The sequence below is a fragment of the Kwoniella newhampshirensis genome, chromosome 9, assembly GCF_039105145.1.
Source record: "Kwoniella newhampshirensis strain CBS 13917 chromosome 9, whole genome shotgun sequence".
NCBI lineage: Eukaryota > Fungi > Basidiomycota > Tremellomycetes > Tremellales > Cryptococcaceae > Kwoniella > Kwoniella newhampshirensis.
Window position 1 is genome coordinate 698649 of NC_089963.1, and position 22608 is coordinate 721256.

At 50.6% G+C, this 22608-nt stretch overlaps 11 protein-coding genes across 11 annotated transcripts; 5 read left to right on the forward strand and 6 right to left on the reverse strand.

Moving 5' to 3' along the window:
- Positions 1-50: 50 nt before the first annotated feature.
- IAR55_004956 (uncharacterized protein) lies at positions 51-1949 on the forward strand (the record flags this gene model as incomplete). The annotated part of the gene is made up of 5 exons (XM_066948050.1): positions 51-67; positions 298-414; positions 743-917; positions 1011-1095; positions 1189-1949. The coding sequence occupies 5 exons, from the start codon at positions 51-53 to the stop codon at positions 1947-1949; spliced, it is 1155 nt and encodes a 384-aa protein (XP_066801509.1).
- Positions 1950-2209: 260 nt separating this feature from the next.
- IAR55_004957 (uncharacterized protein) lies at positions 2210-3725 on the reverse strand (the record flags this gene model as incomplete). The annotated part of the gene is made up of 7 exons (XM_066948051.1): positions 2210-2343; positions 2477-2654; positions 2736-2871; positions 2944-3051; positions 3131-3213; positions 3316-3486; positions 3603-3725. The coding sequence occupies 7 exons, from the start codon at positions 3723-3725 to the stop codon at positions 2210-2212; spliced, it is 933 nt and encodes a 310-aa protein (XP_066801510.1).
- A 348-nt stretch (positions 3726-4073) lies between these two features.
- IAR55_004958 (uncharacterized protein) lies at positions 4074-6464 on the forward strand (the record flags this gene model as incomplete). Its single annotated transcript, XM_066948052.1, has 10 exons — positions 4074-4382; positions 4523-4622; positions 4694-4996; positions 5053-5181; positions 5240-5348; positions 5409-5481; positions 5535-5578; positions 5638-5762; positions 5817-5914; positions 5970-6464. 10 exons carry the CDS (start codon positions 4074-4076, stop codon positions 6462-6464), a joined length of 1785 nt encoding a protein of 594 aa, XP_066801511.1.
- Positions 6465-6899: 435 nt separating this feature from the next.
- IAR55_004959 (uncharacterized protein) lies at positions 6900-8719 on the forward strand (the record flags this gene model as incomplete). The annotated part of the gene is made up of 2 exons (XM_066948053.1): positions 6900-7782; positions 7839-8719. 2 exons carry the CDS (start codon positions 6900-6902, stop codon positions 8717-8719), a joined length of 1764 nt encoding a protein of 587 aa, XP_066801512.1.
- Positions 8720-8942: 223 nt separating this feature from the next.
- On the reverse strand, positions 8943-11123 carry IAR55_004960 (uncharacterized protein; the record flags this gene model as incomplete). The annotated part of the gene is made up of 9 exons (XM_066948054.1): positions 8943-9014; positions 9152-9311; positions 9472-9634; positions 9766-9866; positions 9967-10003; positions 10081-10224; positions 10362-10497; positions 10711-10771; positions 10945-11123. The coding sequence occupies 9 exons, from the start codon at positions 11121-11123 to the stop codon at positions 8943-8945; spliced, it is 1053 nt and encodes a 350-aa protein (XP_066801513.1).
- A 794-nt stretch (positions 11124-11917) lies between these two features.
- Positions 11918-13430, reverse strand: IAR55_004961 (uncharacterized protein; the record flags this gene model as incomplete). The annotated part of the gene is made up of 8 exons (XM_066948055.1): positions 11918-12195; positions 12276-12430; positions 12509-12548; positions 12625-12679; positions 12954-13036; positions 13139-13192; positions 13261-13287; positions 13397-13430. 8 exons carry the CDS (start codon positions 13428-13430, stop codon positions 11918-11920), a joined length of 726 nt encoding a protein of 241 aa, XP_066801514.1.
- Positions 13431-13813: 383 nt separating this feature from the next.
- IAR55_004962 (FK506-binding protein 2) lies at positions 13814-14651 on the forward strand (the record flags this gene model as incomplete). The annotated part of the gene is made up of 4 exons (XM_066948056.1): positions 13814-13965; positions 14081-14157; positions 14374-14472; positions 14554-14651. 4 exons carry the CDS (start codon positions 13814-13816, stop codon positions 14649-14651), a joined length of 426 nt encoding a protein of 141 aa, XP_066801515.1.
- A 299-nt stretch (positions 14652-14950) lies between these two features.
- On the reverse strand, positions 14951-16665 carry IAR55_004963 (uncharacterized protein; the record flags this gene model as incomplete). The annotated part of the gene is made up of 6 exons (XM_066948057.1): positions 14951-15084; positions 15227-15566; positions 15723-16091; positions 16203-16281; positions 16381-16466; positions 16600-16665. The coding sequence occupies 6 exons, from the start codon at positions 16663-16665 to the stop codon at positions 14951-14953; spliced, it is 1074 nt and encodes a 357-aa protein (XP_066801516.1).
- Positions 16666-17234: 569 nt separating this feature from the next.
- Positions 17235-18815, forward strand: IAR55_004964 (uncharacterized protein; the record flags this gene model as incomplete). The annotated part of the gene is made up of 5 exons (XM_066948058.1): positions 17235-17644; positions 17734-17803; positions 17880-17903; positions 18015-18116; positions 18366-18815. 5 exons carry the CDS (start codon positions 17235-17237, stop codon positions 18813-18815), a joined length of 1056 nt encoding a protein of 351 aa, XP_066801517.1.
- A 241-nt stretch (positions 18816-19056) lies between these two features.
- On the reverse strand, positions 19057-21071 carry IAR55_004965 (histone acetyltransferase type B subunit 2; the record flags this gene model as incomplete). Its single annotated transcript, XM_066948059.1, has 10 exons — positions 19057-19437; positions 19507-19633; positions 19702-19769; positions 19836-19914; positions 19966-20040; positions 20110-20338; positions 20517-20677; positions 20753-20836; positions 20914-20936; positions 20997-21071. The coding sequence occupies 10 exons, from the start codon at positions 21069-21071 to the stop codon at positions 19057-19059; spliced, it is 1302 nt and encodes a 433-aa protein (XP_066801518.1).
- Positions 21072-21525: 454 nt separating this feature from the next.
- On the reverse strand, positions 21526-22382 carry IAR55_004966 (uncharacterized protein; the record flags this gene model as incomplete). The annotated part of the gene is made up of 4 exons (XM_066948060.1): positions 21526-21596; positions 21855-21951; positions 22141-22227; positions 22362-22382. 4 exons carry the CDS (start codon positions 22380-22382, stop codon positions 21526-21528), a joined length of 276 nt encoding a protein of 91 aa, XP_066801519.1.
- Positions 22383-22608: the final 226 nt, after the last annotated feature.

The following is a 22608-nucleotide window of genomic DNA, read 5'->3' on the forward strand; positions in this document are numbered from 1 at the left end:
TAGCGAGCAACAAATCGGGACGCTGCGAGGAAGGCACATAGGGTGTGAAGATGCAGGGCTTCAACAGGTATGTGTCATATCACACTCTCTTCGTGTACCTCTTTCAATTACCTCGACTCCATCTATGGCGGTCTTATCACCTCTTCAACCTCTGAATCATCCTCTTCTCCTCTCCTCCGGGCCCTCCTTGGCTCGATACAACACCTACTTGTCAAGTCTTGGCCATTCTCATGCCATCATCTCCATCTTTCCCGGGTGATACTCGCCCCGCTTGCTGATTCGTCGTTTGTCTCGCAGATATATCCCACCGGATTACGACCCGAAGAATCATTCGACACTCAATTCTGCAGCGGGGAAGAAACATGCCCTGGGGAAGAGAGCGAAGGATATCGACAAGGGTATCTTGATCGTACGGTTCGTATATCTGAGCATTTTCCCCCACAGTCTGTTTTCACGTCTTCTCGCTGCTTTTCTCTCCTGACTGTTGTCGTCGTCTTTCGAGAATTGGGTTCAAACTGGGTATCACAATAAGATGATATGTCTTGTCAATCTCTCTTTCATAACTTCCTGTTGTACATCTCCACCCCTTATCCACAACATCTTCGTCACAAAGATATCCCTTACCATGACTCTTCTTGTCTATTTGTGCTCACCGCCCATCCATCACTTCTCCTTCACTGTTCATTGTCCACTGCCGTTCCATCTTTTATCGACTCAGCTGAAACGTTTCTTCCACACACAGGTTCGAGCTCCCCTTCAACATATGGTGCGGAACATGCAACGCTCATCTCGGTGCTGGAGTTCGATACAATGCTCAGAAGAAGAAAGTCGGCAATTACTTCTCAACTCCGATTTATGGGTTCAGATGTAAATGTCACTTGTGTTCTGGCTGGTTCGAGATTAGGACGGACCCAAAGGTGAGTGGTCGCCAACATCTCTCTTTGAACTCAGTCGACTATCGTCGGTCTAGTCTTCTTGTAGAAAAACGCTGATGCTTCTTTTTGGTGTAGAACGCTGCATACGAAGTATATGAAGGAGCGAGGAAGAAAGATGAAGATTGGAATCCTGAGGAGAACGGTGGTTATGCTGTGCATGGTGTGTAGGCTTCCCGATTCCACCCTTCCACCCTTTCTCTCTAGATGATTCGAATACACTCGCAAATGACGATGACTGACTTTACTTCCGCAGACACCGAAGCACCTTCCGCTGCCGAACCTCCAGCCGACCCCTTTGCTGCGGTAGAAAAGACGATCGACCAACAGACTTGGGCTAAAAAAGGGACAACGCGCCTGACCGAACTCACTTCAGCATCTACTCGAGTCTCCGGCGATCCATATCAGGTCTCCTCGGCACTCAGACGGAAGTTTCGCGAAGAGAAGAAGACAATGCTAGAGAAACAGGGGAGGGACGATACCCTCAGGGAGAGATATGGTCTAGCTGAGGATGTCGATCTGGGTGCGGAAGATATTGACCAGGAAAGAGGGAGGCAGATGTGGCTTGTTGGAAGGGAAAGGAAGGGATATTCAGTCGACGATGACGAAAGAGGAAAAGCGGAAGGATCGGCTTCCATCAGAGTGGAGATTGGCACAACGATAATGAGAGGGAACGCGAAAGGCAAAGGGAGAGCAAACGACCCGTCAAATTCGAACTCGCCGAGCCTGGTACAGGCTTTGCGAAAACAGACAGCGAAGAAATACGATCCATTTTCAGGTGCCGTAGAAGCGTTCGTCTCGTCCAATCCGATCGCGAATGCAGGTGTGGGTGGAGAGGGGATGAAAGTGAGAGGGAAGATAAAGGATCCAAAGCTTCTAGGAGCGGTGAAAATTGAGAAAGGGAAGGAGGCGATTACTTTGGGACTGCCGCCGCCTCCAACGACTCAGCAGATATCAAATGACGGCATGCGTATTGGACTGGCAGGGGGTCTATTGGCGGGATATGGTAGTGATTGATCCGATAACCTCGCATTTTTTTTTAGTTGTATGCCATAACCCGCAAGGATTTGGTCGCAGAAGAGAGATCACTGCACGAAATCTGCAGGAGTATATGGACATGTTGTGGTTGCATAGTTACTCAAACATCGCTCAGAAGATGCTTCGTTTTGTGTGCTACCTTCCCCCAAATATCTGACCACACTCCCTCATTCCCCTTGACAATTACTCCGCTCTCAGCTCCCTGTTGCCCCCCGTTACTCCATCACCTCTGTTGCTCCTCAGTAAAAGGGAGGGAAGAGCTTGTACCTCTTGCCTGGGAAGACCTTTGGATCCATTTCTTTCTTGTATCTAGCGTATTTCTGATCAGCCCAGATCTTCATGAAACTGCCCCCGATGGCGAGGTACGTGATGGCTAAAATATACAGAGTTGTCATGTCAGCTACCAGCCTGACGGGCGACTACTCGAGGATCGGGAGAGCAGGAGGGTGGACACAAGAGGGATGATCGATGAACCATATTTGGTGAGAGGAAAACACCACACTCACTACCCAAGTCACCTGCAGTCATGATGACCATTCCGACCAGACCCAAGATCTCGAACCAGTAGTTAGCACACACGGCCAGACCGAATCCCAGGCCGGTTGGGTATTTTCGCGGTTGACCAGGTGGTTGTCGAAGACTTCGGAGATGGAGATGGGCGTTAAGGTTAAGAAGCTCGCATACCTTTACAAAGATATAAGTGTCAGTATCAAGTACCTGTCATTCCTTTCATAATGGTTGAGTGATGAGCCGCTGATTACGTACGACGATGAAGCCAGACCAGAACTTGACCCAACGAGGATCGTCAAGCAGGGTACCGCTGAGAGCCTTAGCCGAGTATGCAGGTCTGTAGAGTGTGAGTCCAATGAGGAGACCACAGATACCCCAATAGTACAGACAGCTGATTATCAGGAACAGGTCAGCGAGACTATACCAGTTAACCCACTTCTATAAAGTGGAGGGGAAAGCTCACTTTCGAACGACGTAAGACACTGGAACACTAGCTCTCGAGAAACGATGGACGAATGCAGACTCGAGGAATCGCTTGATGAAGTGGAGAACGGTGAGGTTTCGAACGGCTCTGAAAAGACGCACAAACCAGACTTAGCTTGGACTCTTTTCGAAAACAGAGGGAAACAGGAACCGTATGAGGAACATACAGTTGCAAGGCGGATGGTTGGAAATTGCCCCAGAGCAAGTGAGAACAGTTGAGGAAGAGCGGGTTCAGGAAGATAGGTCCAGCCTGTTTGTAGTGAATCATACGTGCACATCAGCGACAGTCAGTCGACCTTCCACGTTCACCAGCCCGGGACCGGATCAAGACGACAGGAAGAGCTCCACTCACATACTCCCAGAGGTACAAGACTCTATAACCGATCTGTCGACCGAGATCCTTGAGTCTGAGCTTGGCACCTTCGCCGACACCGTACGAGGCGAGCGATTTCGATTCGTCCGTTAACGGGGTGGGTTTCCCAGAAGTAGAAGGTAAGGTCAAACGCTGTCTGTTGAGCACGAGCTGAGCAGTACGATGACAGAATTAGCTATCTGTTTCTTACAGAAAAGAATGCGCTTCTTCCACAATATGCGGTTTTCTACCGTGGGACAGAAGGCAAGACATCATGACAGACATACCTTGGGGAACTTGGCTTGGATAGCAATCTTCACATCCTTGATGGTCACGTCATTCGGGTGTTTCTGCGCAAAGTCGAGGACCACAGAAGGCCTCCCCGGTGTGGAGACTGTGACGGAGACCATGTTCGTGGAGTTGCCCAATGGTCTGATCAAGAATGAGAGTCAAGACAGATGTGAGGAAGAGACAACGTATATATGTAGTTATAATATGTTGGCTGAAAAAGGACGTGGATTGGTGACAGACCCGGTAAAACAGGAATGATCCACTTTGTCTCCTGGCGCATTACAAAACTCGATCGTAATGTCTCGTAATGCAGGTTGTAATGATCTTTCTCCCTCGATTAGAAGCTCAGTCTAGGATCAGGAACATTACGTATTCCATAAATTTCTGGTCCACGACCTCTTTCTTGTTTTCAGTTGAACTTTCGATTTTCCTTTGATCCTCCCACTTCTTCATCGTAACGCTCAGAGATGTCATACAAGATCACAGTCCCCATCACGACCGAAGCCCCTCCTCCCTCCAGGGATGATGCCCGTTCTTCTTCTTGTGCTTCTTCAGACTCCGGAGTCGACGACGATGACAACTATTCCGATTGGGCATCTACGTTAGGTGAAGCCCTTCGTACGAAATCATTGTTCGACGAGACGGTCCTCGATACCCCGGAGTTGGCATTGGCGTACGATGGAGAGGTCTGGAGCTTCGATTTGGGGAAGGAATGTGAGAGGTTGGGATTGGATATGTTTGGAAGGATCAGATTGATCAACCTGATCAGGAACGCTGTGAGTATACATAGCTTTCCATCGTCAGTCGGCTTGCGCGAGCAGAAGTACCGGCTATATGGCACCTCAGACACCATATACAATATGAGCTATCCATATCCAGGTCGTTAGCTGACTCGTATCACATGCTCATCTCCTAGGGCTTGAACAAGGAACAGATCGAAGCTCTGTCACCGAGTGACTCTCTTTGGAAGGATGACAACCTCCTCATCCCTGTCATTTCAGACGACCCATTGCTCCGTAAGTCTCTGTCTTGATGCCTCGCCTCTCGTTTGACTGACTCAAGTCCCCATCCTCATCCCCATGTACAGAGTACGACCCCAATGACTCATGGTCGGATGACGATGAACTTGATGCTCCTTCTGCCGGCCCTTCAAAGACTCAGACCACTGCTGAAGCCGAACGAGTCGCTCAACTCGAAGCTGAACTTGAGACAGCTCGAAAGGACCTTGCAGCGATGCGATTGCTGGTATTCAAAACGGTCGGAGCTGAGGATGAGGCCGAGACGGAGCCATTGGTCCAGACCAGCGGGGATGTTGTCAAGAGTAAAGGGAAGGGAAAGATGGTCGAGAGGGATGATGACACCCATTATTTCCATTCTTACGAGGAAAACGGTGAGTCCATCAATTGTCAATGACTTCGGTGGTCAAACTGATAAGACGGTATATAGACATCCACGAGATCATGCTCAAAGATACTGTCCGAACTGTTTCTTACGCTCGCTTTATCCTTTCCAACCCTAAAGTCTTCAAGGGTGCAGTCGTCATGGACGTAGGATGCGGAACAGGAATTTTGTCAAGTGAGCTATGATCGCTGGAACGAAGGCAGCGGCTAGTAGCTCACAATGACATGTTTAGTGCTCGCTGCTAAAGCCGGCGCCAAGCATGTTTACGCTATCGAAGCTTCGGGACTCGCGGTGAAAGCTCGAGAGAACATTGCGAAGAACGGGCTCGCAAATATCATCACGTAAGTCCCCATTCGTTCATCGTCCACACCAGCCGCTTTGACTGACGAAAATGGGTGTAGTGTCATCCAAGGCAAGGTCGAGGATATCGAGCTGCCTGTTGAGCGAGTTGATGTTATCGTCAGCGAGTGGATGGTAAGTTTTGGTATGAATTCTGAGCTGGTCCCTATGCTCACGTAAGAACGCAGGGGTACATGCTGCTTTACGAGTCCATGCTCGACTCTGTCTTAGTGTATGTGGAATATTTCGTTTCAGCTTGGTCGAAATAACCCTGACTTTGTGCCTCTGCAGTGCTCGTGACCGTTTCCTTGCTCCTACTGGTCTGATGGCGCCTTCTCAAACTCGTCTTGTGCTCAGCGCCATCACCGGCGATAGAGTGTGGAAGGAGCGGGTAGAATTCTGGAACTCGGCGTATGGTGAGCTCTGCTCAACTTCCGGAAATACGGGAAATAGGCTAACTTGCGAATCAGGCTTCGATCTGAGCACCATGCAAGGACCGCAGTTTGGAGAGGGATCGACCGAGATCGTAGACAAAGAGGAGGTCGTCACTAACGAGGCGATCGTCAGAGTGAGTCGGTCATCGGTGATTTCTAGAAAAGAGTGTTCCTGACATTGTCGCCCAGGATATCAACTCGCACTCTGCGACAATCAAATCACTTGACTTCCACTCCCCATTCGTGCTCAAATCCACTACGTCGTCCCCGACTACTGTCCGAGCCTTCCTAACACACTTCGACACGTTCTTCTCTCATCGTTCCGGAGCTGGGAAATCACACGTCCCTCCAGAAGTAGACGTACAGATCCTCCCCTTCAGTGATGACGAATACACTGCTCCTGTCAAACCTCTCCAACCCAAGGAAGGTGAAGATGGTGTCGAGGTCAGCTTCACCACTGGACCGAGGGGCAAGTACACCCATTGGAAGCAAGTTGTTTTCTTGTTGAGAGAAGCGATCACCCTCGGGCAGGGTGAAGAGATTGTTGGTAGATTCTACTGCAAGAAGTCACCGACGAATTCGAGGGAACTGGATGTGGAGATTCACTATGCTGTAGAAACGAGCGGTGAGGAGAAAGTGCCAGGGGAGAGGGAATTCACGGTCCAGGCTTTCAAGGTACGATAGAGCGAATAGCTGGCTTGATGTATCTCGGTACTTGCATTTTTGGCATAGCTTCTGCAGGAGTGCATATGCATGCACATCAGTCAAGACAGTAAGAAGGGGTATAAGGGCATCTTCTGTTGTCAGTGTGCAATTGACGAACTGGATCAAGGGATGAAGACAGACAGAGTTTGCCACTCAGACTTTGCCACAGAGTGGTCAAACATCCTCCACTTTCGAGCGACCCGCTTTGGTCCAGCGAGCGTTTTCAACTCCCTACTTCATGCCTGCCTCGCAACAGATCAATGATCCCACCTGGAAAATATCTCAGACTACTATTCCGACTGCAGTCTCTTGCTCTCGCTTTCGGACCTTCACGATCAACATCAAACGTGACTTTTCGATCCACTTCCTGGCCAGCACGACCTGACTTGTCGATCACCTTCACCCCGAAACCGAATGACAGCTCCCACCAATCCTTCGAACACGAAACCCGATACATGGATATACGATCACGCCCGTCGACTTTACTTTCATCCTCTGTCCAACAGCTATGCGATCCCTGATCCAGTGACCGGTCAATGGACTTATCTCCCTGCGACCGAGTTCCGGTCAGGCGAACCGTCGGGAATTCAACGCGGGACTCCACCTTACACTTACGGTGGTAGTATCGGAGTAGGAGAAGGCAGAAAGAGCAGTAATGCCGGCAAGAGAGCTCATGGTACGCCTGACGCGGACGGCTCTGCGGACAGAGAAGAAGGCGAGATTGAGGATGATGTAGGTTGGGGAGGACTGATGGATCCCGAACGACTTGCGCAAGTCGTCAAGTCCACCTCGACGAACGTCAATGGGAATGGGTCGACCACAAGATCTTCTCAACAATATGCTTCGTCATCAAATCCGAAACATCCATCATATTCCAATCCATCGTCCTCCACGGCAGCACCACTGATGCCGACAGTTGCGCCTATACAATATGATGATCCGATTCTTTACGCCTACCCTCCTTCTTCATCGTCAGAAATGACCAAAGGTCGAGACCAACACGAACGACCCAACCATATCCTTCGGTTGGTTGTCGTTTCTTCACAGTGTCTGGATCCTGGAGGAGTGGCGATCATAGATACAAGAGAAGATGGGGTACAGCTGGGAAGGGACAGGTGTGAGAATGGAGGGAGAGCGAGGGTGCGATTGAGGGAGATGGAGGTCAGTAAGACCCATGCGGTGATATACTGGGGTCAAGGGGGAGGAGCGGATATGACGGGTGATATTAGTGGGATGGACTCGGAAGGCAGAAATGGGGAAGAAGCAGAGGAAGGAGGGTGGTGGGTAGTCGATCTCGGTGAGTTTTTGATTTCTTGATTGGATCAATAAGCTGATTTCAGACGGTCTCCACAGGTTCCACACACGGTACATTCCTCACAGCCCCTCCAAACGACGACGAAGCTGAAACCGGAACGCCAAATGCTTCGCGTCAAATCAAAACGACGACCAAAGCGAAACGTCTTTCTGAACCGAAACACGCATCCAAACCTTTCGCCCTATCTCATCTCTCGTCATTGAAAGTCGGATCAACGACTTTCCAAACTCACATCCATACCTCATGGCCTTGCTCAGCATGTCAAATCAGTGGATCTAACGAAATCGTCCTCGACGATGGCCAAGCCAAGTCCACCACAACAAGGGGGATTGCGGATGAGGCTACGACCGGTAATGGGGCTGGAACCACTTGGTCGATTGCTATGGATTCGAAACAGAAGAGAGAGAATAGAGAGGTGAAACGGAAGCGTGAGATGGCATTGTTAAAAGAAACGTTATTGAATCGATCAGCATCTGCGTCCAGTACAGCAGCGGTCGCTGTTCATGGGACGGAAGAGAGGGAGAGAGAATATCTGGATCGATCAGCAATGCGTCGACGATTACATCCTCCTTCTCCACCATCATTGTCTGCTTCTCGGCAATCTGAGACACGACATTCTTCCACACCAACGCAAGTGCAATCGACTACAACTTCGACAGAGACACAATCGCATCTGACACCGAACGGTCCGTCCAAGTTCGCCCTTGGGTTCCTGTCCAATTCAGGCTGGGTACCAGGTCAAGGGTTGGGTAAGAACGGAGAGGGAAGAGCGGAACCGATCAATGCGGAGCCGCGTACTGCGAAGCGGGGATTAGGCGCAGAGGGTAGTAAAGCTGTGGTGGATGATTTGGGCCCAGGAGGGGATTGGAAGGAGAGAGGGAAACAAAGAAGATGGGAGGAGGCTAGGGCGAGAAGCTAGATGTATTATACTTGCTACATGGGTTTCAGGTTGTTCGCAAGTAGGGGATGTTCTGAGCGTCCTCAGGATACACAACACAGATGTATCGTGGGAGATGTCTGCATTGGAATCTGCTCACTGTTGTACATTATGCATGGATTGGTATAGAACAAACATATATGCGACGAAGTAGCAAGGGACAAAGCATCGCCCTGGAACATCCTCAGAAACTTGAACCCTTCGCTCACTCATCATACTCGGCACCCAGAGTCGAGCCTTTAGCAGCATCGATGATTTTCTTGACACGTTCATAGACCTGTATCTTGCATGTCAACACGACTGACCTCTGCCACCCGATGCTAGGCTCGAGGGGAACGACATCCATCTCCTCGGTCTGGGCGAGCAGAATTTGTACGATCGATCACCCGCATTCGCATTCGCACCCGCACTCACCGTGAAGACGATGGCTTGACCGGGAGCCACTCTCAACACCCTCGGTGTGATGCCTTTGTAGAACGCCGCTGCACCTTCGTTTCTGAACATCTCCGAGGTGACTTTGGTCAGTCGGGACATGGCAGTTTCCCCGGGTACATGAGAGGCCTTCTGGATACGTCTAAAAGCAGCGAGTCAGCATGTGCGATCTTCTCACAACCAACTCATCTCTACTGAACTGAAAGTGGGAGGACGGAACCGCAGTTACGGTCCATATGACCAGAGGCCGTGCTGTACCTTGCTTCGGGACCGAGGTGTGTATTCGGAATCCCCACACTCACGTCTTGATTGTATCGATCGGCGCATTGGAGAAAGGACCCATGGCACCTGAGACAAGACCCAGGATCATAGTTTGCCAACTTGGAAGTTGACCCGTCTCCGCGAAACGAGGTTGGAACTCGATCGCCCACTTTTTGAACTGCTGATAAGCGGTGAAGTTGACACCTGGTGAAAGCGACAAAAAGGTCCATTATATTAGCACGATAACGCTCTTCCCGTTGCGTTTACCATATGGTCAAAGAGGAAAGCGAAGGGGTGAAAGTCGCAACAAGGCTTGTTTGGCTCCCAGCACATACCTTGATTGGTCGCTTGACGTAAAGCTGTAAGCGAAACGCCTCGGTAGAGTGTCCTGATCCCTTCTTCGCGGACGATAGTGAATGCTGCGTGGGCGGCGTTCCTACAAACCATGTCCATCAGTATGAATGTGCAGGTGCAGTTTCGTGAGTAGATAGCCAAGCCCAGAAAGAAGCTACATCCAGTATCACATCTTTGCTCACCTGTATCGAGGTATATCCAGCGGGTCCGCCAATGAGTCTAACACCATGTAAGTCAGCTACCGTCTCGAGGATCGTCTGGGCAGGGCGAATCAGGATGCCGTCAAGTCGACTCACGCTGTTGAGCTTGTAGTCTGATCTTGATCACTTCCATAGGTGTGACCACAGCCACCGCTTCCGTCGCACCTGCTCCCAAACCAGCCAAGAACGTGGCACTAGGTGTGATCTTCCCATCAGGAGATGAGAGCCATCCCTTGTACACTGTGGGGGATGGGGGAAGAAAGGTATGATCAGGTTCAATGATCAAAGCAGTGGTCAAGAGAAATCTCCGAGCGCTCAGAGTCTTGTTCTTGGCCCAAAGTCTTTTGACACAGGTCTTTTGGAGATCAAGGACTCACTTTCGAAACTGGCGAATCTGATAGCCATCTTGGGGACGATCCCACTGAATACCGCTCCGAGACCTTTATACAGACCCAAGGGTGTCTCGCGAGCAGCGATCTGACGACCTGTAGCGAAGAATCCTAAAGGTTTGAGCTGCGATGAAAGGATACGATATCAGCACTGTATTCATTCAGCAGTCATCCTGTGCGAGTAAGACAACGGTAGGGCAAGAAAAAAAGAGACAATTCTTTTTCTTCCCGTAGCTTGGGATCAGTCTCCGGGTTGATGGAGAGAGAATGAATTGGAATATGAGGGACAAGGAAATGATGAGGCAGCTGAGCCATGACTCTACGTTTACCCACTCACACCTCTTGCTTTTCTTGATTTCGAGAGCTGCATTCGAACTTTGATGGTATCGAGCGGGTGGCTGTAAGAAGCGAAGCATCAGCCTTTCCATCGCGCCCAGACCACCTATAGTCGGTAAAATTGCCCAATCTCCCCCCCTCCTCTCTCTCTATATCTCTCTCCATGAACAGCCGTCTTCGAGAAGAACTGATACTGAAGACTGGTGTGATTTCGTGATTGAGGACCTGGACTCACCATACTAGCGCTTCGGCCATACCAGCCACACCACCCGCTATCAAATGAGTACTGAGCGGCACTTTCTCCTTCTGACCACCACCACCGTTGCCCTTCCCACTCGCTCCTTTCGTGGATGGCAACACTACCCTATCGCCTGTTCTGCCTCCTCCGAACGGCTTGGATGTGCTTGTTGACATGCTGTGAGGCGTGTGGGAGTTGGTTGCTAGGTGTTCGAAGGGTTTTTTTGAATCACCTGGAAGGAAGGAGGGCGAAATAGCGCGTTCGACAAGTTCTTTTTCTGACTTGTGACGATGTTCGGACGGCTCTCGCTGGAGCTGGAAGTTGACTTGATCGACGATGCGATATACTATGAAGAACCTTTACTCCTCTCAATCCTGCCTGCGGTCTCCTGTATGTATATGTACTGTCTCATACATAGCCAAGTCGTACGTCCCACAGTACGAGTAGTATGTTTTTGTTGACTTTGACTGGTGATTTTTCTGGATTTAGAGTGTACGACCCGGTCCACGACTAACCGGTGAGATCGGACATTGCTCTAACCGGAAAACACTGGGTTAAGTTACACACACAACTCGGTTTTAGTCGGAATCCATGAGATGCAATATCTTGGGACATACCGAGTCGATCTCTCTATCCTTCATGCATTCATCCGAGGAAAGCTGGAACGGACAGGCAGGTAGCAGGTTCACAAGCGTATGCATCGTGTGTGTATCATGGGGGTAACCCGAGAAGCGGGAATATTAATTATGGCTATGATGTAGTAGATGATCCCCGGAGTGTCCAAAACCGGCAGATCATGAATATGGATCTCACGATCTCCCTGCTGCAGCAGAGTCGATCTGGGACATGACCTTTGGCTGGCTGTGGGCGAACAGTAGTATGGACTCTGTTCTGTCCCTCATTCTTCTCGTTGTGATGTTCCCTTCCGCCTCTGTTCCTTCCCTCTGTACCGTACGTATCCTGGCTCGCCCTAGCAGCTACACCGTGCACCTCCACCCACCATCTCCCTGATACTGACACTATCTCTCCGTCTCTTTTTCCTGACCGAACCACCCCCAAATGCCGCACTCAGCCTCGAACTGCTTCCTACCGCTCTCAGCTGTCTCTCGCCATAACTGATTCCCGTCCCAGCTGAATCTGGATCGATCGTGCCTGCGTCGATTGCTGAAAGGATCGTCCGACCCGCCAGCAAGAAGGGTGTGGCGACATTCTCTCCTGTCAACGATGAGACTTCGACAAACAATAATCCTGCAGTGATGATATGAGCGGTCGATCTCGGTTGTGGGTGTTTTTGATTGTGTCGTGGCAACACACGATGGTTCACCCACCGTTTTCTTGTGCCCATCTTGACCCTTCCGCATACTCTACTTCTCGATCTTCGTCTTTATCGAGCTTGTTGCCGACCAATACCATGACCAGATGTGGCGACGCCAGAGCTCGACAATCTGTAAGCCATCGAGAGAGGTTGGCGAAGGACTGCCGGCTGCGAGCCAGAGCAGTGTCAGTTGAGCCAAACCAGTACGCTCAATCAGAAGAGAGCAATCATGGGCTTATAGCTCACGAAGTTATGTCGTAGACTAGTATTGCCCCTGCTGCTCCTCCTGTATACGCAATCGAGTCAGCTCTCCAGTGCGTTGTCCTTTGGCCGATGAGCGGTTCATGACAAAAGGGACATACGGTAATACGACCTCGTCACAGATCTGAATCTCTCCTGTCCTGCTGTGTCCCATAGCTACGAACGGCCAGGCTGTGTCAGTCGAGCACAGAGTGACCTCACTCCCATCGCCAGTATTTCAGTCTCCGCGCATATTTCTTGAGCAGCGCCAACTTCATTTCTGTACAGTAAAATGGTCCTCCTTCTTTGACAGACAGATGCCTTCCTCATCGCGTACCTGCTTTTCTCATCCACGCGAGGCCTTCCACGTCGATCCACCTCTCACAAAGCCGCCAATCCCTCCCACACATCGAACGTTAGGTTCAAGAACCTCAGTCACAACCTGACCCACCTGTAGCTTGATATTCCGATCCCCTATTCTCAACGTCCGACTTGAGAATTCCACCCCGATAGTATGCGCCGAATTCTCCTTGACTATCGAGTATCATCAGCAGGCTTCAGCTATCATACCACGAAACAGTGTCCAATCTGCAGCTGTCCATCGAATATCTGACACCGAGACGGAGATCAACGCACACTGCTCATGTATGCAGTGATAGAGAAGACATGATTTCCCTGTCCCTGCTTCGCCTGTAACATCGCTCGTGTCAGCTAAAGAAAGTACTTTGGATACGATTGACGAGGGTGTGGCAGCTCACCTATGACGATGAACTTGAATAGATAGTCTGTGGAGCAGGACATGTGTTAGCCAAAATGCCTCGGTATTTCTATCGAATGGTGTCGATGGATGAGATGGAAGCGAGGGGCATATCGAAAGGACGAGGGCAAATTCACCATAAGCTTCGATCAGCTCTGTTCCTTCGTCCATTATGAGCGCTCTTGCATCGATGTAGCTGATGAAGCCTGACAAGGAGCAAGCTTGTGTGTGTTTATGGCTGTATTGGTGGTGGTGGTGGTAGTGGTGGTGGTGGTGGTGGTGGTGGTGATGATGGTGATGATGATGATGAGTCGCCCTACCGCACAGACAGACGCACGACGCACTGTGCATGAACAACTTACCTCCACACACTCTTGGAACAACAACGAGAATCAGTCAAGTTACCACTTTGGTACGGTCTAAAGCGCAAGCAAGACACGTCACAGACCGCGTTCAGCTGTCTGACTGCAGAAGCAAGTCATCGTGCATCCACACGTTCACACCGTCCCTTCTGTGACCCTACTGTGCATAGACATACAATAGATCGTATCAACATGTATCACCTCAAATCACTCCTCCTCGCCCTCCTCCTCTCACTGGCCCTCTCACTCGCTTCCAAGTCGGCCGACCAGCTGCAGATAGGGGTCAAATACAAGCCAGACGAGTGTCCTCTCAAAACGAGGAAGGGCGATAAACTCAGCATGCAGTGAGTCGTTGTGTCGGCGCGTCTGTGTCACTACTTCTGCTCCTGCTTCTGCGAGGAGGTGATCGTGTCAAAGGACGATGCATTGCAGCTGACAAACTCCTGTCTCGACCATCAGTTATACCGGTACACTCGCCAAGGATGGTAGCAAGTTTGATAGTTCCCTCGATCGAAATCAGCCCTTTGAGTTCACTCGTGAGTGGGGATGCGTTCGGCCTTTCTCGATAGTCCGAGGGATATCTCGAGTCGCACAATCGTGCTATCACAACTGCTGCATTGCCTATCCTTCTTGCAACGCCCAATGATCGGACCGCCGGCTTCCCTTCCAAATCAGACAACACCCCCTCTCTGTCATTCTGTCCTTGCTTCTGCAATCTTGCTGACCCTTGTTCTTCTGCCTCGCAACTGTAGTCGGCGCCGGTCAAGTCATCAAAGGCTGGGATCAGGGATTACTCGACATGTGTATATCTGAGAAAAGAAAACTGACAATCCCACCCGATATGGCTTATGGTGAGTATCCGTTTTCGCAATCAGTCGATCGGTCGTACGACTACTGTAGAGGACAATCACTGAATTAGTGACATCCTGCAGGCGTCAGAGGTCATCCTCCCGTCATTCCTCCTGATAGCACTCTTGTGTTCGAGGTCGAGTTGCTCGGGATCAAGAATCGTCGCGCGGACGAACTCTGATCAGAGTGATCAATCAGACCAGAACCTGCACTTCAGTCCATACTGATTCTGCTAGCAGATAAGCCGAATGGGTCGAATCGAAGGAGAAGAGAGGAGTGATATGATCACATCGTCAAACACAGCAAAATGGTCATATGTTCATGCAATATTATCTCGCACGACTCAAGTATAGTTCTATACTCTAGTTGAGAAGACGGTACGGACTATGTTCCTTCGTTCGCGACGGTACAACATTCGGGTCACAGGTACTCCAAGATTCCCCCTGGCGGCGGTCAACGCTTCGCCCATCCGCCCAATTCTCACGCAGGTACGGGCTTCGAGCCCACGTCTCCACCTTCCGGGAACCGACCAACCATCCACTTCAGGAAGGAAGGAACGTCTTCTGCGATACTGCTCGGTAAAGAGCTGTTTGTGACGAACCGAGGTATGTTTCCTGTGGCAGTGGCGCGAGTTAGCACTTGGCCCATCTCGCACTCACAGCTGCTCACAGCCGTTCAATTGTTCGAAGCCAGACCATTGCAGGTGGAAGTCCGGTAGGATGGTCTGGTGTCGGAAAACAAACGTGCTGCACTCACCTCCTGCATCACTACTCGTTGCCATTCTCCATTCCACCCCGTCGCCGGATTCCAGCTCTCGGACCCTTTCCACCGAAACATACTTCCCTCTTACACGGCTCTTTTCGCCTCCCTTCTTCTCTGGACAATCGGGATGTATGAAAGGTATACTGATGTTCATGAACGCTCTTTGACCTCTGGGTTCGGATTTCAGTTCTCGCGACAGGAGCAAGACAACGAAAGTACGTGGGTTGGTTGGCGGCGGTGTGTTGTAGGTCAGCCGCCAGACTTCGGCGACGTGTTTCTGGTAGATGTGTAGGGGTTCGGTTTCTCGACATGCTTCGATGTATTCTCGTTCGTTCTAGGTGGTAATGAGAATATCAGTGTCAGGGTCGAGGGATGTCAATCCGGTTCTTCCTGGTCAACCAGCTCCGTTCCAGACCCAGTGCTACGCCTTCATACAGTTGACGCAAGTGACCCTTCGGCATCTTGAGTCAAGATTGACCGTCCAACTCACCTCACTATGATATTCCAGTAACCCCCTTCTGAATCTCTCGTACAATCCATCCGGTGTAGATTGCATCACCAACGCTTGTCTCTCCACCTCCGTAGTCTCCTCTGGCTCCTCCACAATCGCACTTCCATTCCTATTCCCATTGTTATTGACGCCTGAGGGTGGAGAGGGAATATCTGGATGTTTTGACAATTTGTGACTCAACGATCTGACGAGTTCACGAGGATTGAACGTCCCCGAATCTCGTTTCGAGCCCGTGTCATTGGAATGGCGGGGTCGAGGTTGTGGTTGGGAGATCGCTCGGACCGAGTCCGATGTATGATGGGATTGACGACCACACCAGTATTCTTTGATACCGAGAGATTTTCGGATCTGTCGAAGAAGCAAAGGTGTCGGTGTTAGCGAATGCGCTGGGCGGGACATGCGAGCACATCGGTCCTTGTCTGAAATGGCCGGATGGCTTGGAGAAGAACGGACACTCACATCGTTGTATGTGGATGACGAAGTGAGATTGAGGATCTGTACAGTCCCATCATGTTTCACGGAATGATGATTCCAATCTCTATCCTCGTTTGATCCCAACGATCAGCGACGTGCACACGGAGACGGACACAACAAAGGTGAAGGGTTGATGAACATGTATTGAGTGGTAGACACTCACCCCATGGACTCGATGAGTGTCGTCCCGAGGGCGAAATAGTCGTCTAAGAATTGTTGGAATTCGGGAGACTCGGGACTCGGTATATCCTAAATACGATGAAACCATACACGTCAGCGAGAGTCGCGAAAGGGGACCACTTGGTCTTGCGAACACAAAAAGGACAGTAGACGGTGATGATATGACGTGTTGTGGATTGTGCTGGGTGAGGATGACGCTCACTTCTGGCTTAAGAGGATTTAGGTCCAGACGACATCCGCCGTCAGAGCTGGACGAACCGAAGAGCATACTGGTGGTGGTGGTGGTGGTGGTGGTGGTGGTGGTGGCGGTGGGATACGGTGAGGTTGGCGAGTCTGAAGACAGTTACTTTGTTTGTCACGACTTGCCTTATCGTCGTTGATATAACGTCAACGTCAACGCCTGCTGCCCTGATCAGCACCTGTACGACAATCTGCTAGGGACTCGGCCCAATCCGCAGAAGAGAGGAAGCACGCGCGCACGAAGAGGTCTCGTTTGATCGAGGTTAACTTACAACTGGAATCAGGAGGGCTGATTAGGGAAAAGGAGTCATGGGGATAGGTCCGATGTCCGTGTCCGGTCGCTTTGTAGGGTTCATGTCTACGAGCCGAACGTCTTCGGTCGGTTGTTACTCGAACACTGACAGACATCATCGCTACTTACCACGCAATAAGCTCAACCCCTTTCGGACATCGCGGGCTGTCAGGCGACACGAGGGACCTATGCACCGACCATAAACCCTCCACGCAGTCTCCAGGCGGTCCAGCCTGATGGGCCTACGAGCTCTATAGCTCGACAAATCAACTCGATTTCTCAAACCATCAATCGGTCCCTCCAAGATGGCGATGGCCTCGCCACCTATCTCTGCGCAACCCTCTTCGCCTGTCCCTCCTTTCCTCGCCAACATCCTGTCTACGCATCTGGTACCTGCGCCACCCACACTCCCCACTTCAGCTTCTTCCTCACCGACCATATTCACCTCCAATCCCTCATCCACCACAACCCCTTCCAACGGGACGACCTCCACTCCTTCCGTCTCCGTGGCCGGACCTTCCAGTACCAACGCCAACGTGCCGACCGTACCGCCCCCCAATGCGTTATACCTCCCTCCCCCGGCTCTGATGAAGGTCGAAGAGGATCTGGTTCCGCCCGAAAACTTTGCATTGGTAGCTACCGGAGTGTACAGATCGGGATTCCCCAAGAAGAGGAATTTCAAGTTCATGGAGACGTTGAGGTTGAAGACTGTCCTGTGAATGTCGAATCCCTTTGATAAGAACGGCTCACCCCAAGAAGAGTGAGCGAGATATATGAGCTGATCTCGTCGTGCAACCCTCGTAGAACGCTCGTTCTGGAAGACTATCCAGAAGCTAATCTCGAATGGTGTCAATCTCAAGATATACAGTTTATGGTGCGTCTGCGTGGTCTACTTTCGTGACGCATTACTTTGACGTACAGGGGTTTAGCTGACTTGTGGTTTTGCTCAGCAATTCGGTATCCCAGGCAACAAGGTAGGTCCGCCTTACAATATGGCGTCAATTTACCCTCCATCACCCTTCCCCCATACTCCTGTCCCCTACTTTTCGTCCATCAGCTAAGCTTGATATGTCATCTGTGCCCAGGAACCATTCGACAACATCCCAGAAGACGTGATCTGCTCTGCGCTCGTCGCCATTCTGGACAGACGGAATCATCCCGTTCTCATACATTGCAACAAAGGCAAGGTGGGTCATGTCCCCACTTACGACGAACGACGGGCATGAACGTCGATTGAAACGGAGTGAACTGATATCCAAACCGTCATGTTCCAATTCGTTCCCTCGATTCGTCATCACGTAACTCATGGCAAAATGCTCCCCGGGCGTTCTCGTCCTCGACCTCTCGCCGTCTCCATGTCACATCGACACGACTCTCGCCATTTGCAACCCGATTGTCCACCTGGACTCCCGCTTTCGCTTTCGTGGAGATAACAGCACCGAACGGGCTGTCTGATAGGTTGCATCCGTCGACTTCAATCATGGTCACTCACATCGACGTTTGACGAATATCGTCGATTCTCTTCCCCCAAATCACGAGCTGTAGACCAACAATTCATAGATTTATTCGATCTATCGCCAGTCTGGGAAAAAGTCTTTCAGACTCATTCATCGTCGTCTACATCCTCTTCCTCTTCCACCTCCAACTCTACCTCGTCGCCTTCGACGACGACGAAGAATGGATTGACTACCGCGGCAGCTCCCCGCCTGGGTGGTGTCGGTGGTGGTCTAGAAAATCTGCCAAATTGGGCAATGTTGACTCTTCCCAAGGGTATGGGGACGGGAAGAAGAAACCACATGGTCACTATTGTGAATGGGAGTATAGGGCTAAAGGAAAAGGTGAACGACAAGGAAAGAGGGGTTCGACAGATCGCTCAAGCAGCGTGATCGGATCGCAATACTAACAGTCGCAGGTATCAGTATGTCTTGTCTCATCACCATGTTCAGAGTCTCATATGAGGTAGACAGATGTACAATGTATAACGCTTTTGGGATATTCTTCATAACATGTTACGAAATAGTGCATCGTATAGTATTAGACAAAGCAATTGTCGTCTGCTGTCTCATCAGGGCCACTTTATGATGACCCTCACAATGGTCCTTACGCCCACCTCATGATATTCACCCCTTATTCCAGGTCCATCGCATTCACGTCTGTCTCCGCAGGTACTCTGATATGTCTCGACGGTTCCCACACTTGCAATATATTGTCCTCGGCCGTCGTCGCAATGTGCCACTTGGCATTCGGACTCCAGGAGATATCACTGACTTTGGACGTATGTCCGCCGTGAACGAAGAGCAATTCGGGAGGACCGTCTTCAGCATCATCGGGAGTCTGCTCAGCACCGATCGAATCAAGGTTCCAGATATGGACTCGTCGATCGGCGGATGCTGAAGCGAAGTGAACAGGCGAGTGGGGAGACCAGGCGAGTTGCAGGACGTCATCGGTATGTGCCTCGAACGAGTGGAGTTTGGAAGAGAGTTTTCGGATATCCCAAAGCGCGATGGTCTGCGCCTCAGAGTCAGCACGTCATGATCTCCCTTCAGAAATTGAGTCCCTGTCGTCGCGTCAACTCACGTTATCTGAAGATCCGGTGAGGAAAAGGTAAGCGCTGCTCGGCGCAAATGCAATGGAGTTGATCTCAGCCGTGTGTCCTTCAACCTGAGAGCTGGGCTTTGAGGAAATCTCGCTACGCGTGTCCCAGCTGGTAGAGTGCAATCATCAGCTGCCATCGTGTGCGACGTCAATGGGATCGCTAGAATGCTAACTGACATCATGATTTGCCTGTCATCACCGACGGACCCAAACATGTAATCGTTCTCAGGATGCCAGTCAACGTCCTGTATCATTGTGAGTGAGCATTGTAAGTGAGCATTGTAAACTCTATATGTCGGAACCATGCTTACCCCAACATATGCAGTGTGCCCAGTATACAGCCTCAGCGGTTGCAAAGTGGTGTCCTCCTTCTTGTAAGCTTGAATGTCCCTGCGAGATCGTCAGCTCATATACCCGTGTCATTGGAATTCGGTAGCTCACCAATGAGCCACTGTCGTGTCTTCGCTCGCACTGAGGATGTGTCCCTCCTTGATTCCGCTCCAAGCTAAGCCATACCTACAAATCCAGGTTTGTTAGCTTCTACTACCTACTGCTCACGTCCTAAAGCGCTCATAACCGACTGACCCTTCGGCCGACTGCCCCTTGAGCTTGATCTGAGGTTTGCACTCGCCATTGCTAGATGCTTTGCTCTCGTGCTTTGTTCTGTCGAAAACGTAAACATCACCTTTGACCGTCTTGGTAGCGATCAGATCGGGATTCTGGGGCATATATCGAGCTCGGTTGACCTCGCCCTCGTGGTTGATGGTTTGGATAGCATGAATTCGAGCAGGTGATTTGGTGTGTGAACCGAGTTCTGTTGATCGGGATATACGATCAGCGCATCGTCTTGCATAAAAGTGCTCAGAGATAATTTCAGTGGAAGTGATGTTGCCAGAACTAAATCCTGGGCTCAAGGGCGACAGTGGACTGCATGACGAAAGCGATAGCAGGAAGGGAGAGAAGAGGGCATGAGGTGATCTCGGCCAACTCACCCTGTTTATCCTCATCATACATCTCTGCCACCTCCTTGCCCGAAGCCTCCACGCCAGCCTTTGGCAGCCTCACTTCCGCAATGATGAGATGATCATTCGCCTGTCCCGAAGTATGTGTTCCAATGATCATCCTATGAGCGATATAGTCCGCATCAGTGGGTCTGTAGTTCAAGCAATGTAATTATCTCGTCAGTTCATCCGTCGTTTTCTCAGCACACATCGACGAAATAGCTCACGTTGTTTTATCGGGGAGCCATTGACATGTCAGACTGGGCCATGTGAGGGCGTGGGTGATCACTGTATCGTAGAGAAATGGAGTGCTGGACAGAAAGAAGGAAGGAAGGGTGTCAGCTATTGGACGGACGAGGTTTCCAGACCTCCGTTGTTTCAAGCTCACTTCTTCTTCCAGATCTTGTATTCCTGCGCCGGAAATCTATGTCAGCTCATTCACATCCCACGTAAAGGCTAGATGTAGCTCACCTCGTTGATCACTTGACTGTCCTCGCCGGCAGAGACGGCATCCTCGTCAATCTCTATAGGCTCTGTAGGAGCCATTTTTTTACGTTATATCAGGAGTGCACAATGGTCGTTGTCGCTACAATCTGTTGTACGATACCTGCTCCCTCCGACTACGAGTGGTGGGATGATGAGAATGATCTGTGTTCAGCTCTGTGTGTGTGTGTGATTGAAAGTCGATGAGCGAGAGGAAAGAGGAGAAACGAACATGAGTGGACGCGTCCGGCGACCCTTCAGTTACAGCAAAGAGGAATTTGATGGTGATGTCACCACTTTCATTGCTGAAGTTGAACGCTACAAGTCTGGGCAGCCGTACCGTCACGGCTGAGACTCTGCATGAAAGCGAGCATATGCACAGCAGTACGATAACACGTTCGTTCTCCGAGCGTCAGTACCAGTGATCATTGCATTGTCGAAGCAGAAAAAAATGTGTTCTAATTTCGATGATCCAATCCCGTCCCATCTCCTCCGTGCACCACAAGGTCATGCCAACCTATGAGTCCTTGGTCCAGGACTCGATAACCTTCTCCAAGTCGAATTTCGGATCTTCAATGTCGGTAATCACTGAGGTATAGTTCGGTCGATCAGCACATGGACATACACTCTTGACCACATGAATGGGAAGAGAGGATTGTTTGGCTCCCGAGAGCTGGGAGTAACAGGTATACGACGAAGATAGCAGGTGTTCTGATTGTCCTGCCCTTTGAGTTGTACCCAACTCTATGTCCATCCTAAGTTCTCCAGGTAGTCGTCCTTCCACCCGGTCCACGTCTACGGCCAGGAATGCGTCTGGAAGACACATATACCAGGACGACCACTTACATGATGAAGGACCCGCCTTGTCCGCCTTAACCTTTGCAACGTAAGCTTTTCGTGCTTCCTCGATCAGGTGCGCTCGGTGAGAAGCATGAGATTTAGCCTATCGTCCAGTGTCCGGGTCATTCGGGATGATGAAGGAAGTCGAAAAGATGTAGTATGTCGTAGGTCGTTTTCGAATTGGACATGGGGATGGTCGATGCGGCGCGGTGCAATGGATTGATAAGGTATATTCGGATATCGTGTCAGCTCCTATGAAGCAGTTCATCGAGGCATAGAATATGGAACGGACCTTTTGCTCATCGTACTTTGCTTGTAATGTGGATTGGTGCAGGAGACCGTAGGTGATACCAGTGACGAGGGCAGTCCATCGGACGACCTATCAGATTGAGCCCTCATCAGCATGTTATTCCCCTTCACCCGTTTCCTTCCATCGTGGTCGGTGCTGCCATCCAGACCAATCCATCATCGACATGCGTGTCTTTTGTCGCAGTATTTGTTCTGGAGACTCACGTTGACGGTGGGAGTAGCCATTTTGGTGTGAACGAGCAAGGGAAGGGGATAGGAAAGAGAGGGACGACTGGAGGTTTCGTGACGAGGGCTCGGATGCCCTGGCGTTGACTTTTGATATAGGAAGAAGGTGAATCTGTTGTGTTTGAGTGTCACTCTCTCACCTCGTAGATGTCTAGTAAAGATACGAGTGACCCAAACGGTGAGGAGCAGACAGAGCAGAGAGACGCAAAGCCGGAATGAACCGACT